The sequence below is a fragment of the Heterodontus francisci genome, chromosome 3 (genome assembly GCF_036365525.1).
Source record: "Heterodontus francisci isolate sHetFra1 chromosome 3, sHetFra1.hap1, whole genome shotgun sequence".
In the NCBI taxonomy this organism is placed as follows: Eukaryota; Metazoa; Chordata; class Chondrichthyes; order Heterodontiformes; family Heterodontidae; genus Heterodontus; species Heterodontus francisci.
Genome location: NC_090373.1, coordinates 112,869,238 through 112,881,451, shown reverse-complemented (window position 1 = coordinate 112,881,451; position 12,214 = coordinate 112,869,238). Strand labels below are relative to the sequence as shown.

Sequence of the window (12,214 nt, the reverse complement as noted above, 5' to 3'; positions counted from 1 at the left end):
ATGATATGCTGGTCGGGCTGCTCCCCCCCCCCCCCCCCAATCACATGGCGGGGGTGGGCTCTCTGACACCGACATTGGCATCAGCTGCCTGTGCGCAGGTGCTGCCGCTATTTTTAAAGCCCTGCCGGCTAATTTAAATTTTTTAAGTTATACCCCAACCATTGTACTGATGTACTGATTAAAAATCTGCTGCCCCTTTCTCACCCCCCCCCCCCTTCTCAATAAGCCACCTTCCCCAAAAGCACTTGCCTTCCACACTTGACCTTTTGCCTCCCCCAAACTGAACAAAGTGCACAGGTCACCCTTCCCACCATCCCCTGCACTAATGATGTAAATTTGACCCTGTTCCCCCTTTCCCCACCACTGCGGCGCCTGCTTTCCCCTAACAGGAAATTGAAGGCACGTTAAGTGATGGCTGCCACTCAGAAGATCGCAGTTCAACAGTAAGATTGGTGTCAATTTTATTTAAATGTATGCATTCTGCTAATTTGAATATTTTAATACAGGTTCTATTGCCTAGTAGTGGTGGGGGTGGGGGAGCGGATTGTGCCGCCATGGAGCCTCGCTGCCACCGGGAAGTTTGGACCCAGCTTTCCTCACCAGAACGATCTTCCCCCCCCCCCACCCCCCCGACCCCCGGCCCCAAGCACAGAGCCCGAAGTTAGGAGCTTTGTAAAATGCCGGCCATTATTGCTGTGAAAATCCTATTCAGTTGAACTTGACGTGGTTCATTGCCAAGTTAGATTGGTAGCTTCCACTCTTGCATTGGGTGGCGAGTAGGGCGATGGGTACTGATCTATGGAAAAAAATCTGATACTGGAAAGAAAGACATGTGATGTTAGAACGTTAGACAATGAAGGTTGCAAAAAACATACTGCAGGGAGGAGTTGTTCTGCTCTGAGCTATCGGACACCACACAGAGGAGTTATTCTGTCTAATTTTAGTAAGATGTCTGACTGAAGTGTGCATTGTAACATGCTTGTTATTTTATATTATGCAAAGGTAAATTTTACCAATTGAACTAAGTGAATCTGGTTATAAATGTTCTGTGTAGTAAAGCAGTTTAACAATCATCTTGCCTCATATCTTGGTTTCCTTTTGAGATATTGAAAAAATACATGTGTGATATCTGGTTCAGGTCACAAGGGGATACAGTTGTTACATCCATAGGTCCTGCCATCATGCCAGTTGATATGGGACAGTGTAAGCCAGTTCCCTTAATATGTTCAAACCATTTATGGGAGCCACTTCTGCCACTGAACCTAAGAAGTATTCGTAACAGTACCACATAAGAGATTTGTTAGAAAAATTAAGGCACATGATCATAAAGGGGTTATATAGCTGCAACGATGGAAGAATGGCAAAAGGACAGAAAGCAAAACGTGGGGATAAATGGATTTTTGTTGGATTGGTAAAATGTGTTTTGTGATGTTCCCCAGGGATCTATGCTAGGATCTGTTTTATGTTTCATTTATACAAGTGATTCGGACAAAGGCACAGCAGGAATGATATTGAAGTTTGCTGACACCAAATGAAGGAGAACAGCAAACTGAGGAAGTATGCAAAAGAACATGTAGTTTACCAGAGTGGACAGACAGGTGATAATATAGCTCATTACAGAGAAATAAGAAGTACATTTGGGTAACGGAGTGGTGAAGTGTGCTGTAAATGGTAAAACTTAAGGTGAAGAAACAGAGATTGTACCATGTGGTTACATAGATCTTTAAACTTGGGAGCGGAGGTAGAAAAGCCAGCAAAAGAGCAAATGGGATTCTGAGTTTTATACATAATGTCATTGAATATAAAAGCAAAGTCAGTGTGGAAAAGTAGGGTTGATGTAGCAATTCAACCATGATCTTATTGAATGGTGGACTAGGTTGGATGGGCCATTTGGCCAACTCCTGCTCCTATTTTCTTATGTTCCAAGTGGTGTTGATTTTGCTGAAGTTGTTAGTTATACTGCAGTTGGAGAACGGCATGTCGTTCTGAGAATACTGCTTTAAGAAGGATATTAGAACCATGAAAAGAATGCAACCAAGATTCACTAGAGTGATACTAGGAATAAGAGGTTACAGTTATGAAGAAAGGCTTGCAAAATTGAGGCTTTTATTACTGGAACCAGTGGGGGAGATTAAAGGGAGAATCTCAAGACTTCAAAATTGTGAATGATTTTGAAATGGTAAATAGTTGTGTCCAGTAGTTGAATCAGCAACAAATGGGCATACACTCAGGAGTGTCATGAGAAGAAGGAAGGAAATTTTGAAGTTCTTTTTTGCACAGATGGTTATTTATAATATTCAATGCCTTAATAAATGACTTTTGAGGTAGAAACTATAACAATAAAATTTTAAAATGTTATTTTATTGAATTGGTGCTATAACAGAGCATCACATTGCAGCCAATTCTCTGGCTGTGCTTCAAAATTCTCCAGAGACATTTTGGCTTTGAATAAAATGGTTATTTAAACAATCCTGAAACTTGCAAACTCCACACAGGCAGTACTCAGATTTGAACCCGGGTCGCTGGAGCTGTGAGGCTGCGGTGCTAACCACTGTGCCGCCCCATGTTTTTATGTTTTTGTTTATGTTTTTGTGCTTGTAGTTGATGTGATGGTATCTTTTCTGATGAACATACTTTTGAACAACTGTTTAAATAGCCCTAGTTTGTGTAGACTGTTAATTGTATTAATTTATTTTCTCTTGTTTTTACTGCAGTTCTGCCAGGTTTGAAGGATCCCTCAATATGGATCTTAATGAGATCACCATGAACCTGGTTCCATTTCCACAGCTTCATTACCTTGTTTCTAGTCTAACTCCTTTATACACCCTGGCTGATGTAAACATCCCAACTAGAAGGTAGGAGTTTCACCAGCACTTTTTGAGAAAAATTCATACTGCTGCAAAGTCATATTTTTCTGTGGGTGATTGGGGTCAGACACTGACTGCATACATGCACAAATGAAAGGAAAGAGCCAATAGATGGGATTGTGAGGTTGGATCAAAAGAGCAGGAGAAGGGAAAAGCAGTGAGAAGATTCTTGATAGCATGAAGGGAGGAGGTAAGGCAAAGGGAGTTCCAGAGGGAAGGTATGTGATAGTTGAAAGGATGGCTATTAATGTTGGAATGTAGAGGACAGAGAACAAGTAATAAACCAAAGCCTGAGAAGCAAAGGCTGCAAGAGGAGCGTAGAGCTGAATGAGGTCACTAAGATATGGAGTGGTACCACTGAGGAGATATTTGATGGTAAAGAAAAGGGTTTTGAATTCGAATCAAGGGAGCCCAGTGGAGCTTGGCGAGATCCGGGGTGTTAGAAATGTGGAACTCTGAGTAATTAAGTGCATAGGTGGTAGCAGTATTCTGAATGAATTGTAATTTATGGAAGGAGAGAGGCTAGATAGGAGAATAGAAATATTGAGCCATTAGATGGAACTCTTCAAATTAGTGGTGTGGAGTTTGGGGTAGGTGTTTCAAAGGTAGAAAAATGCTTCTCAGTGACGGGCCTAACATGAAGAAGAAAATTAAACTCTAGATAAAGGTACTCAGAAGTTAGCAATTGAGAATGCCGACTGAATGGAGAAGAAATGCTCATAGGAGCTGACAGGAGTCAAAAAGGATGGTTTCAGTTTTGCCGATGAGTTTGAAGAACTTTTGATTCATTTGTTCAAGACTTGATGTCAGGTCTGTAATTGGAGATTGAAGTGAAGGCTTAAAATTAAAAAAAAAAGAGAGGTGGAAGGGTAAAGTTATGTTGCCAGCAACATGGGCAGCATTTTAAGACTCTGCTGCTAAAGTAGGCGGCGGATGTAAAAGAATGCGGCCCGCACACATAGGCAACACGTCATGGGGCCGTCACGATTTCAAACACGGCGGCTCATTTGCATGGCCGTGGCGCTCGCCCCCCACGATGACGTGGAGGGGGCGGGCGAGCTATCGCCGGCAACACTTTCTGGCGCCAATGCGTAGGCACCGACCCTATTTTTAAAGGGATAACAGCCCTCAATGTATATTTAAAATTTAAAGGGCCGGATAAATTAAAGGTTTGCAAAAAAGATTGAAATGACTTTTCCATGCATCTACCCAACCCCCCCATGGCATTTCACAATATTCCTGCCCTTTCCCCCCCACCCCCCCGAGAATTCCTATACTGAACATTTGACTCCCCCTGTCAAAGTTTGGCACTTTTGTCCTTTACCCTTTCCCATCACCCCCCGACCAATCTGCAGCGTTGTAACCCCGCTCCTCCCTTCCTGCACAGAGAACAAAACCTCCTCTCCACAGGTGTCGCGCCACATTTCCCCAAACAGGGATTCAAAGGAACGGCATTGTCGGCCGCCTGCAAGAAGATCAGTGCGGCGATAAAGGAGGCGACGGAAACTTCATTAAAGCAGGTATATAAATTCATTTACATATTGAAATAGGGGTCCCGTCGCCGAGCGGCCGGGCAGCCATCATGAGGCCTCGCCGCTGCCGCCGAGATCGGTACAGGGCCTACTGCCGTCAGGGTCGGTAGCAGACCTCTGCTGCACCAATCTTCATTGCCTCCCCTGCCAACGTTCCCGACGGTAGAGGGGCTTTAAAATCCAACCCGTGAAATCTGAGCTTGTGCTTCTGGATGATGTCACCAACTAATAAAAACAAGAAATGCTGGAATCACTCAGCAGGTCTGGCAGCATCTGTGGAAAGAGAAGCAGAGTTAACGTTTCGGGTCAGTGACCCTTCTTCGGAACTCACCAACTAATAACTCAGGTTGTTGCTGGTAATTGCAGTACCACAGCCCAGCTTGGATCAGCTATTTCAACACAGATGAGCATTCAAACCTGAGGTGATTAAGTAGCACCTCAGTAGTGCATTTACCTGCTGAACCATCAAAGAGGCTTTCATGTTCCCTCTTCATAGGATTAACAAATGAAAGATGTACCAAAGATCTCTGAAAGCCCTCCCAAAGATTTTTCTATAAGGAGTTAGTTTGTAGAGCGCAACCATTGGTCCAAAAGAAGGGTGCCTTCAAGAAATACAAGCATTTTGAACTGGGAGAAGACAAAACGAGAGAAGAGGCTTTTGGAATATCGATTCACAATAAAATGTACTAAATTTTTTCAAAAGGAAATTCTGCATCTACAGGTTTATAATGTACTTTTCCTTGCCATTGCACAATAGCAGTTTTGAACTAGCAGTACTGATGTTATGGTGCTGTATATTGCTGCTGATTATAACCCAGTCCTGCAGGTTTAACACGACTTCTAATTTGAGGAAGATGTATTTATATTTGTTAAGTTTGACATGTACTACATATAGCAAACTATCCCAGCCAACCATTGTTTGTTTCTTCATTTAAACAGGTTGGATCAGATGTTCACCGATGCTTTTAGTAAGGATCACCAGTTGATGCATGCTGACCCAAAACATAACTTGTACCTTGCCTGTGCACTGATGGTCCGGGGAAATGTTCAGATTTCTGATCTTAGAAGAAACATTGAGAGGTTTGAAGGAAGCATGTGTGTGCACATGCTAAATCACATCTTTTGCTGTCCCCTTATGTTAAATTAAAGTAACTGTTTTTTTCATTTGTTCTTCATTATTAAATGAATTCATTTTTCGTCAAATTAATTTTTTTCGAGCAACTGACCATTAAAATTAAGGCAGGATTTGATACTAGATTAGGAATTATATTCATAGGATACATATTCTTTCATATTTTTAAAGCTGTATTATGCTATATTTTAAATTAAATTGTCACTTTCTACTGGTGTGCACAAACAGCCATGGGTGGTGATTGAAAAATAAATGATACAGATTGAGATGAGCAAAAATATAAAACTGTATGATTATTTCTTTTTTTTCTTCAAATTGATGCCAATTTCCACCCTTTCAGGAAACATTGACTCGTTGCTGGTTTGCATGGTGATTGAGCACCATCTGGTACTTTGCACAACCACTCATTATTCATTATGGGAGGAGAGAGAGACTTTTGGAATACAGATTCACAATAAAACTTATTACATTTTCAAAAAAGGAAGTTCTGTTTCTACAGGTTAATAACGCACTTTTTCTTGCAAAAACCTTGACGGTTAGGATCAGCAGACCATTGCTGTCCCTGAGATTGGCTGATGGAGCACAGACTAGGAATCTAAGCTCGGGTCTTCCTGGTTTATCTAAATCGATGGCTAAATTTGCTTTTTCATAACACATTATGTAAATTATAGCTTTTAGGTGAAAAACCCAGGTGAACCATGAGTTAGATATTGCTCTTTTCTCTTGAAGCAATTTTCAGTTTCAACTGTTTTCTCCCCATTTGAAAAGAAGTGAAGTTAAATTGTTTTGTTAAAAGAAGAAAATTAAATTTTGCAAATTTTAGGAGTTTGTGATCAGATCTTGATAGTTTAAAAAAAAATAAGAAAGGGGAAGGCATCTTTTCTCCTAGAGAAGATATTGACCAAATTCTTAAGATTTCTTTCAATTTTGCCACAATGATTACTTAGTAGCTGCTTTTTATTTAACTTTGCATTTGGACCTCTGTGAAAGCTGTAGTTACAAATCTCATTCTCAGTCGAGTGATGAGAGAATAACACTAATATGTTTCACTGCAGGTTGAAACCTTCTCTCCAGTTTGTCTCATGGAATCAAGAAGGTTGGAAAACAAGTCTCTGTTCGATACCTCCAGTGGGACACACTCATTCCTTACTGGCACTAGCCAATAATACCTGTGTTAAATCTACCTTCACGGATCTAAAGGATCGATTTGTAAAACTTTACAAAAAAAAGGTAAATTCTCAACTTGATTGTGGTTAAAGAATTGGCTGTACGGCAGAAAGAGGTTAGATACTAATTAAGGGAGTGATCGCTAGGGAGGTATATCCTGTTGCTGTAGATGGAGGAGGTGAATCTACAAAGTATAATTTTTTTTTCTTACCAAACTATTCTACTTCAAGCTCTTTGACATTAAATTTCATATTTTTTACTACAATCTATCGACATTTCCTTGCAGCTTCCTTTTCTCCTCTTAACTCCTATTTTTGTGTTGTCAGCAAATTTTGACATTACTGGCTATATCCAAGTCATGTACATGCATTCTGAGAATTGTTGCTTGCTACCTAGTTGAGATTGATGGCTGTAGAAAGCCTCCCAAAGCTCAAGCTTCAGGCTTTTCAAAGGGACACGGACCTCCCAATAGATAAAGTCGATAGATATGGTTTAAACACAGAAAATGTTGCTCTGTTGGCTAGTTTAAATATTTCTATCTATTTTTTGTACACACTTTATTTCCAGTCCAATTTGATGGCCAAATGATATTTTAAAAATCTGGAATGATGTCATTGGTTTATTTCTATTCATTGTTGCTTGGTTGTCTTCAAGTGTTTCCAGTAGTTTTTCATTACAAGTCATGTCCGTTATGTCTGATTAGATTTTCTACTTGTTCATTTGTAATCTGGTTTTATGAATATTAAATTCTAGTCTGTCACATGTAAGTATGACCCAGAAACTTGCTTTTGTACTGTTATAACTTTCTATAGGGCGGCACAGTGGCGCAGTGGTTAGGGTGGCGCAGTGGTTAGCACTGCAGCCTCACAGCTCCAGGGACCCGGGTTCGATTCCGGGTACTGCCTGTGTGGAGTTTGCAAGTTCTCCCTGTGTCTGCGTGGGTTTTCTCCGGGTGCTCCGGTTTCCTCCCACAAGCCAAAAGATTTGCAGGTTGATAGGTAAATTGGCCATTATAAATTGTCACTAGTATAGGTAGGTGGTAGGGAAATATAGGGACAGGTGGGGATGTTTGGTAGGAATATGGGATTAGTGTAGGATTAGTATAAATGGGTGGTTGATGTTCGGCACAGACTCGGTGGGCCGAAGGGCCTGTTTCAGTGCTGTATCTCTGATCTGATCTGATAGTGTTCTAGACAATCAATCATGCAATATCCATGTCTCACTCAACTGATCAGGTTTAGCTGCCTTTGGACCAATCATGCAGCTTTAGATCTCCTGTGTCAAAGCTGGAGAGGGAAGAACAGGCTTGCCTCCCCAGCCCCCCACTTACTGAAACTTCATCAACTGTCCAACCATATTTCCTGCTCAGCTGCTAAATCCTGATTTCAAGCACTGTCTCCTCCACCTGAACTGTGATGGTATGATGGTAGAATATGCTTAAGGGCTGAATGGCCTATTCCTGCTCCTATGTCAGGTAATACATTATTGCATAGAATAATAACATTGTATACTGCAGTTCAGCCTGTGAAATGCCACTGGAGATCATCTAGTGTATATGTAAAGAAAAGAGAGATTGAATCTTGTCCTCTTTTGGGGAGCTCTGGTTACCATTTAACAGGCAAAATCAAATTTTGCTTCATAAATCCTGTCATTAGCATTTCTTTTAGCATAATTACATTTTCCAATGCAATTTGACTACATATTGATGGGATATTGCTATCAGTCACAAAATGTTTGTTAATTCTTTTAATAATGAGCAATGCTAAATTTGACATTTCAGGCTCACATTCACCATTACCTTAATGTGGATGGAATGGAACAAAGCTGCTTCACAGAAGCGAACAATTCTTTGTCATCCCTCATAGAGGAGTACAACCAGTTGGATGCTACGAAAGGACTAACAGTAACCAGTGCAGCCCGTCTTTCCATTGCGATGTAAAGTATTATATAGCGAAAGTAAAGGCTGTTAAACTAAGAGCCTCGGCATTAATTTAATTTTGTCTAATATTGAAATGATCAGATGCACAGGTATAGACATCGAAAGCATGTACAAAGTAGTATGTGTTGCTCAAGTCCTGAAAGGTCTTGTACAACTTGGCCTGTGCCAGATGTAAAGATATAAAATGTGTCCTGTTGCAAGATTTGAATTTGCTTTCTTCAGTATTTCTGAACTATTACAACATTTATTTCAAAACACTTCCATTGTTTCTGTGATGAGTTGGTTGGTAATCCCACGTGGAATACTAATATGGTAGATAGGCCAAGAAAGTCCTAAATTCAATCCCTGCCACACCTGTAAGTTATTCTCACCTGCGACAATGTTAAAATCACTATATTAGTCTGTTAGGAAAGGAAAAATCAGTCAGTCTCACCACTCCTAACTGTTGTGTGATCCATTGTGGAAGTTGTACATTTGTGCATGTCACATGAAGATACAACAGGGATAAGCTATACTATCTTCCATGATTGAATATTGACATGGTTTCCTGTTCTATTGATATTTTGTATAGTTATACATGGTAATTGGCTTTACTCATATAACATAGGGCTGTTAATGTACGTAGAATTGCAGCCTAGTATTAATAACATCCTTTTGGACCGGAGAAAATTTGGAAATAGAAAAAGAAATACTGCTATTGGGTTATAGCATTTAAGGATATCTTCCGAGTACCAACAGTTTAACAATCTGAAGGTCTCTTAATTCCATTTTAGTGCACTGCAAGGAATTGAAATTAAACTTCAAAATATGCTGAATTGTGTGGATTCCAATTCTTGAACTATTTTCCTCAATGCTATGAAATTGGAACATCCAAGCAAACTATTTGGGTGCAAATATAATCCTTTCTGGATTTCATTAACATTCATTTTTGTTTGTCTCCTTGTTTTCTTATACTAATAATTAAATTTTTATAATTTTCATAAATGATCTGCACATCATACTTCTTTGAATGAATGAAATACCAGAGGTTACTATAATAGTTTCACAAGTATTCCAGCTTAATGGAATATTAATGTTTAGCAAGATGGATATATATACTGATAGTTGATCAGCCATGATCATAATGAATGGCGGAGCAGGCTCGAAGGGCCGAATGGCCTACTCCTGCTCCTATTTTCTATGTTCTATGTTTCTATGTTATTTAAAGTAATTTGGATTTACACATCAATACAATTTTTATGTTTTGTGCATATATTATTTAATCAAAGAATTTAGTTTGTTTTTTCTAGTATTGATATTACTATTAAAATCATTTTGCTATAGCTCTTTCAGTATTATTTGACCCATAGATAATATGCACTTCCACTTTGAGCACAAATTTTGGAAAAGTGTATTTGTGTGCAATGCAGCTGCCATCCCACTGTTAATATAAATTATACCACTATGTCCTCACTAAAGCAACCACACAGTAGAGAAGATTAACATAGTTAAGTACACAATATTTATGACAATCAAGCTACTGAGTACAAGTTTCAGGTGTGTAGAATGTCATGTTTTCGACCTGTTTTCCAACGCTGTTTTCTCATGTAACCAGTTTCTATAATATATTGCATCCTTTCCAAACTGAAACCTATATTTTTTAATTCCACCCTCGCTAAGTTAACATAACCCATTGCAAACAATGAGCTTGATTTATAATCTACTTGTTCAAGACTAGGACACACTCTACGGGCTGAAATCTATGGTGCGCGGTGGACGTAAACAATGGTGGTCTGCCCGTCGCGGAGCCGTTGTGATATTCAGCGCGGCAGCTTAATTAAATGGCCGGGGCGGACCGCCCACCCCGATAACGTGCACAAGGTGGGCTGTCCATCCCTGGCAATGGCATCAGCAGCCTTTGCACAGGCGCTGACTCCATTTTGAAAGGGCTTTGAGCCCTTCCATTTAATTAAAATATTTAAAGAAAGCGGTTACAAAATTTTTTAAAAACATTTAATTTGCCCCTCTTCCACCCCCTGCAATAACCATACAATGCATTACTTGCTTTCTCCCTGCCCCCCCCCCCCCCCCCCCCCCCCACAAAGTTCATAAACTGCACTGTAACCCTTTCCACCATCCCTACACCAATCAGATGAGATTGACCCTGCTCCCCCCCGCACTAGAAAAACCTACCTGCTCCCACTCCCCACCAGTATTCTGCCTCGGATCACCAAGAGGCGGGTGGGCTGCCACAGGCGCTCGCCGTTGCCGGCAATATGCAGCGGGGCTTTCCCACAGTCAAGGTCTGTGGCGGGTCTCTCAGAAGCATTTTACGGCCCCCACCTCCGCCACTACCCCTAATGTTGGGGGGGGAGGGTCTGTAAAATTCAGCCCTACTTTTGTCAATTCAATAAATAGGAAATAATACATGCTAGTCTACTTTGTAAATAGATCTGATTAGCCATTTAGCCAATACAATTAAGTGCTTCATACTGTCGGGCAAACCCCCCCACCTGCCAAGACTGAGGCACACATGATTTTTGCCACATGAACATTAAAACTTTAAAAAATTGCAAGCCCCTGACTGGAAAGACATTTGCATCATAACAAATAGTGTTGAAACAAAGGGGACCCAGTAGTTACTTCCCCAATACACAGAAGTGGTCAGACCAGTTTTAATCACATGACTAACTGGCTGTTGCAGAGGTTTGAACTGAGAGTTTTAAATTGGAGAAAACAGTACTTGAGATCAGAAAGCCATGTGCTCATGGACTGAGAACATCTCTCCTATCTACCCTCATCTCGCTCTCACCAGCTTCGGAAGCCATTGAAGACATGTAAACACAAAGAGAAAAATCTCCTACATGAACAAGGTTTAAACAGAATACTGATCCCCCAACGAAATGCAAGACCATATCTTCAATCAAAGACTACAATAAGCTCGAAAAACAATAACAAGATATTGCCTCAAACTGTTCTTAACTTTTCTGACACTGTTTGCATGTGTGTATCACATGTGCATGCTAGTGTGGACGCGTCATATATCCATAGGTGTTAACCATATTAGAGTTTAAGTTTAAGGTTTACTAAATTTCATCTTTCTTCTTTAAACCAAAGAAAACCTGGTTGTGCTCATTTCTTTGCCTTATAATTGGAAAGTTGTGAAAAAGGATTCGCAAAGGGGAGCTCAAAACACAGTGTGTTTAAAATTAAACCCTGTTACAATAAGACCAGGTGAGGATCGTAACAGACCCCTAGACACCTTTCTTACCTGGTCGTAACAATAGAAACAAAAGTACAGGAAAACTACTAAATAACCTAATCTTGCCCAAGTAAAATGGAAGCGGTTCAGAAGAAATTAATGCACATATTTTCAAATGTTAATTTGCATGCTTAATGCCAAACAGTGCAGTGAATGCTGCTTTCAGCTTTTCCTATTCTCTTGGAAACTCTCTAGATTGAAAAAAAACAATTTACTTGTAATTTACATAGTAAAACTCAAAGGGAACATCAAAAACGTAGTTATATCTACAAGTGCAGATTAAAAAGGAAAATTGGTACACTTTACATAGCTACAAACAAAAAAGCAATGCAGCTG

At 40.2% G+C, this 12,214-nt stretch overlaps 1 protein-coding gene across 3 annotated transcripts in view; it reads left to right on the top strand.

Moving 5' to 3' along the window:
- Positions 1-9,899, top strand: part of tube1 (tubulin, epsilon 1) — a 44,944-nt gene extending 35,045 nt beyond the window's left edge. Inside the window, exons 9-12 of one of the 3 annotated variants that reach the window (XM_068018392.1) lie at positions 2,715-2,855; positions 5,339-5,479; positions 6,587-6,761; positions 8,479-9,899. In XM_068018392.1, coding sequence (XP_067874493.1) covers positions 2,715-2,855; positions 5,339-5,479; positions 6,587-6,761; positions 8,479-8,637 — 616 coding nt within the window. In that variant the 3' untranslated portion in view covers positions 8,638-9,899. Of the gene's footprint in view, positions 1-2,714; positions 2,856-5,338; positions 5,495-5,871; positions 5,955-6,586; positions 6,762-8,478 lie in introns of those variants that run through there. The other 2 variants (XM_068018386.1, XM_068018399.1) reach the window with 2 other exon arrangements.
- The last annotated feature ends 2,315 nt before the right edge of the window (positions 9,900-12,214 follow it).